This window comes from Nicotiana tomentosiformis, chromosome 9 (assembly GCF_000390325.3).
Source record: "Nicotiana tomentosiformis chromosome 9, ASM39032v3, whole genome shotgun sequence".
Classification (NCBI taxonomy): Eukaryota; Viridiplantae; Streptophyta; class Magnoliopsida; order Solanales; family Solanaceae; genus Nicotiana; species Nicotiana tomentosiformis.
In genome coordinates this window covers 82,782,221-82,786,720 of record NC_090820.1, presented here as the reverse complement: position 1 = coordinate 82,786,720, position 4,500 = coordinate 82,782,221, and the positions used below count along the sequence as shown (strand labels likewise).

General features: G+C 35.4%; 1 protein-coding gene across 1 annotated transcript; it reads right to left on the bottom strand.

Annotated features, from left to right (window-relative positions):
- Positions 1-2,336: 2,336 nt before the first annotated feature.
- Positions 2,337-4,210, bottom strand: LOC138899098 (uncharacterized). The gene is made up of 5 exons (XM_070185215.1): positions 3,643-4,210; positions 3,332-3,546; positions 2,997-3,194; positions 2,537-2,603; positions 2,337-2,440 (listed from the first exon to the last, which is right to left on the bottom strand). Exons 1-5 carry the CDS (start codon positions 4,208-4,210, stop codon positions 2,337-2,339), a joined length of 1,152 nt encoding a protein of 383 aa, XP_070041316.1.
- Positions 4,211-4,500: the final 290 nt, after the last annotated feature.

Sequence of the window (4,500 nt, the reverse complement as noted above, 5' to 3'; positions counted from 1 at the left end):
GCCACTTGGAATTGATTTTTTGAGTGTTCCAAGTCACCATTTATTTGAATCCCTAGTCAAAGGAAGATTTGACTCTATTATTATTGGTTTGCGAAAATAAAGTCCGGGTAAGGAATTCTGTTGACCGGAGAGGTGTAATGTATTCCCCGAGTCCAGTGGTTCTAGCACGGTCGCTTTATTGACTACATTTGGCTTATATTATTTTTGGATAACCTGTATTTTATTGGTTCTCATGTTTTACCTATGTTCGCTTTTATTGCTTGATTAGATTTATAAAAATTATCTTGAAATAAGTCACGCGTACGTGTACTCATTTTTGTTTGGCATCAAGAATCATGTCGCACGTACGTGTACACAATCAATAACACATTTATTATTATTCGAAGTTGATTGGTTAAGTCATGTGAACGCGCACATATATTATTTTTCCAAACTAATTTGAAATTATTGTAAGACCAAGAGTTTATGGATAGGAAATTATTTGGAAGTCGGGAAATATATTAGTTATTTAAAGTATTGAAAAGTCATCCACACTTAGAAATATTTACAACTTACTACTCTATCTTTGAAATTAGGAGACATTTATCCATTATGGAAGAATGAGCTAATTATTAGTCTAGTGACAAAATTATTGGACCTGACAGATTTATACTCAATCCAACCCATGTTTAATTCTTTCTTTCCTATTAAATGTGGTAACTCATTTCTGGTTCACTTACTTGAACTCCAACGCATGACCCATTAATATGGCAAGATCTTCATTCTTAATTCTAAATAGCAAATCTCATTAAGATGAAATCCTATTCAAATAATATGTTGACAAATCGCTTGAAACATGTAAAAAGAAACTACAACATGATTCTATAAGAACATCACACAAAACAATGAAATAATTAACAAAGGGAGGATAAGCAATGAACCTTTAAGCAAAACAATTCCTTCAGAACTTGATTAATGCAAAAACAATTCTGAGCCGAGCAAATACACCAAACCAAGGGCAAATCGGCAGATGAGCAAAAAATCTAGCGACGAACCTTCTAAAATTCGAGCCCGTACCAAAACTCGACTGTACCTCGTGAGACTGCTGGTTTTTGGCGTGAGAGAGGTGACTATCAATGAAGCTTCACAAGATATTTTTAGGCTTGAATTTGAGGCATTTTTGGGTCTTAAACAAGGTGATGAATTGCTTGAATTTTCGAAAGAAATAATGAAACGAGTAAAAATTTACTTAGCGAAGAAGAAGAATATTTTTTTTCAATTCTCTCCTCTATATTTTCCTTCCTTCTTCTCTTTTCTCCTCACATTTCTCTTTTATTTATAGGAAAAATATTCGGAATTCTTTCAGATTTATATTTTTATTATTTTATTATTTTTTAATTAAAAGGAATTCCCACTTCCCATTTTTCTTCTTTTATAAAAAAAAAATAATTTCCCACTTTTCTTTACTTTTATTTTTTAATTTCCCACTTTTTTAACTTTACTTATTTTTATTTTCCACTTATTTAACTTTTCTTTTTTTAATTTCCACTTATTTTACTTTTCTTTTTTTAAATTTTCACTTTCTTTTACTTTTTTTATAAAGAACTTTCAGCTACCTTTACTTTTATTTTTTAATTTCATCTTTCTTTTACTTTTAATTTTTTAAAATTTCCACATTATCTTACTTTTATTTTTTTAATTTTCCACTTTCTTTTACTTTTTTAAAAAAATAATTTTCACCTACTTTTACTTTTAATTTTTGATTCCATACTTTTAATTTTTCTATTATTTTATTCCCATCAGAAAATTAAAAAACTATTTAGTTTTTTTGGTTTTTTTAATTTATTATAAAATAAAGATAAAAAAATAAAAATAATACTAATAATAATAATTTGACCTTTTAAATTAATTTTAATTCTTACCCTATATTAAAAAACTGTAACAAAGATAAAAATATATATATTAAATTTCTAAAAATATTTACATAGTAGAAGGTAGTAAAAATTTAAATATAGTCAAAAATTAGGTGCTTACAGGGTTCATCATACTATTCCTCAAACATACAATGATTTTCGTCATTGCCTCCAAACCTGTATACACACGTCCAGTATCTGCGCCCAACATTACCATCAGACCAACATGTCTTCATAATCGCCCGTTTGCCACAATAGCACCTTGGTTGGTCATTGCGTCCAAACATTTGTTAATGCAAGAAGAATGAAAACTTTATGAAAAGTTTTGCTATTTGTTTTGATTAAGCGTAGATAATAACTAAAATGCGCTAGTCATTTATAGGCAAGAAAAAAATACATAACGTAGGCACATACACTTATTACAACCACATAACGGAAAAAACACTACATGTATCCTTGATTATTGGGCACATTAGATGAACTTCCACCAGGAGAAGGATTACCACCGACACCCAAACTAGCTGAAGGACATTTACGACGGTAGTGTCCTGTTTGCGAGCATATGTCACATTTACACTCATAAACGGTATCACCAACATCCATTTGGTTCCGTATATGCATTCGTTTTTACACTTGTAGCTTACGCAAATACTCCGTGTTACGCACCATTTTAAATAGTTCCGGCGACCAATAATGCTCAGCACCCACTTGCTGCAACTGTCCACTATAGGTGTTTAAGTATGCAGCAACACTATATTATTTATCAACGTATCGGGTTGTCACGAAACCTGTATGTTGAAAGCACTTCATGGAATGTGAGCACGACATATGGTAGATGGAGCATTTCCCACAAGAACACAACCTGCTGGCTTCATTTATGGTGTGTGTATTATTCCCCCGATTTTGATGGATAGCGGTGCGAACTTCAAAAATATTTCGCTCGTTGCAATACTGTAAAAATGAATGCCAATGTGCTCGCCTCCTGTATTTCTCAAATATTTTTATTGGTATTGGCATAAATTCAACACCCCTCTCTATCAATTCTGATGCACTTCTATACCTTTCAACAAACCTCTCTGCCATCTATTTGAATGACACCCGCACCATGGCAGTGACAGGCAATCCACGTGCATACTTCAATAACCCGTTGAAAGACTCCGACATATTTGTAGTTAGGGTTCCCCATCGTCTGCCACCATCCACATGGAATGTCCACCTGTCAAGCTCATGTCGCATCAACCAATGATAGGCTCTTTCGTCTTCCTGCCTGATAGATTCCATGCGCCTCCTGAATTTGCACTCCTGGTGATCAGTTGCAGACATTCACATTAAATCATGCAAGTCCTTATTGGGATGTGCCTTCTGGAAATTGGCCTTCAGTGCCTCACACAGTAATTGTGGTATGCATACGGTTCCTGTCATTCAGGCAAATGCTGTACATAAATTAAAATACCGCCATGCCGATCAGATATTAGACAAATATCTGAACGTTGTTTGACAACGTGCTCCTTCAAGTGGTTCAAAAATAGCGTCCACGTCTCTTGGCTTTCATTGGCACAAATAGCAAAAGCTAGGAGAAATATTTGTCCATTAGCGTCTACTTCAACGGCGATCAACAGCTTAATATCATACTTTCCATAGACATGAGTGACGTCTATGGATATTACCGGCCGTCAATGCACAAAACCATTAATTGATGATTTGAAGGCCCAGAACACGTATCTGAATATATATTATGCTATTCCCGGACTCTGCTCAAGCTTCCATTCAACAACAGTCCCGGGGTTAAAGTGTTGCAATGCGACCATGCACTTGGGTAGAGATGCAAATGACTTATCCCAGTCACCGTAAACAATTTCAAATGCACGTTTGCGCCCGAGAAATGTCTTTCTTTTAGTAATGGTACACCCATATTCCTGGTGGACAGATGTAATACACTCTTTGATCTTGTACCTTATGGAGGCTTCAATGTATGGAATCAATATAAGAGAAATCAAGTCAACATCCAAGTTAAAGTGATTCCCGCTGAATGTGTCCATTTCACAATTGTGGGTGCCAATGTATTTACCCACAACCCACATATTTGATTTTTTCTTCCTCACACGCAGCATCCAATTATAATCTGTAAACCATCTACGACAAACAGCCTTGTATATATCCGGAGATGACTCCCATACCATCATCTCACGGCACTCTTTTACGCTGTACATTTTCACCGCCCTAATTAGGCGTGCCTTATCAGGAAAAAGTATTCCCTTTGACAGCATCCCACATCGTTGTCCTAATTTTGTCAATATCCCTTGTGAGGGCATCCACATCCGACATACTTGGAAAATTATCAAGATAGGGAATATGCCTTGAATGAAACGACACGTGGGACTCGTATACTCTTGGTCTAACGGGAGGTGGAGCATGCTCCCTCGTTAAATCAGGTTCGGTATTCTCTTCCTCCTCCTCATCACCCTCGTTAGGGAAGGGTGTGCCATCTCCAGACTCATCGGTACTTTTGTCATAATCATTATTCTTGTAACGACTCGGTCAGTTATTCCGAGAGTTATAGCCATGTTTCCCCCATTCCCTCTTCTTTATGTGTTGTTCATCGGTGTTG

Excerpts from the sequence above, each read along its gene's own strand:
- LOC138899098 (XM_070185215.1), bottom strand. The coding sequence starts at position 4,210 with ATGTGGATGCCCTCACAAGGGATATTGACAAAATTAGGACAACGATGT. Across the intron at positions 3,195-3,331 it reads ATGGCGGTATTTTAATTTAT|GAGTGCAAATTCAGGAGGCG; the intron begins GTACAGCATTTG and ends ACTGATCACCAG. Across the intron at positions 2,604-2,996 it reads GATTGCCTGTCACTGCCATG|CAAGTGGGTGCTGAGCATTA; the intron begins GTGCGGGTGTCA and ends GGACAGTTGCAG.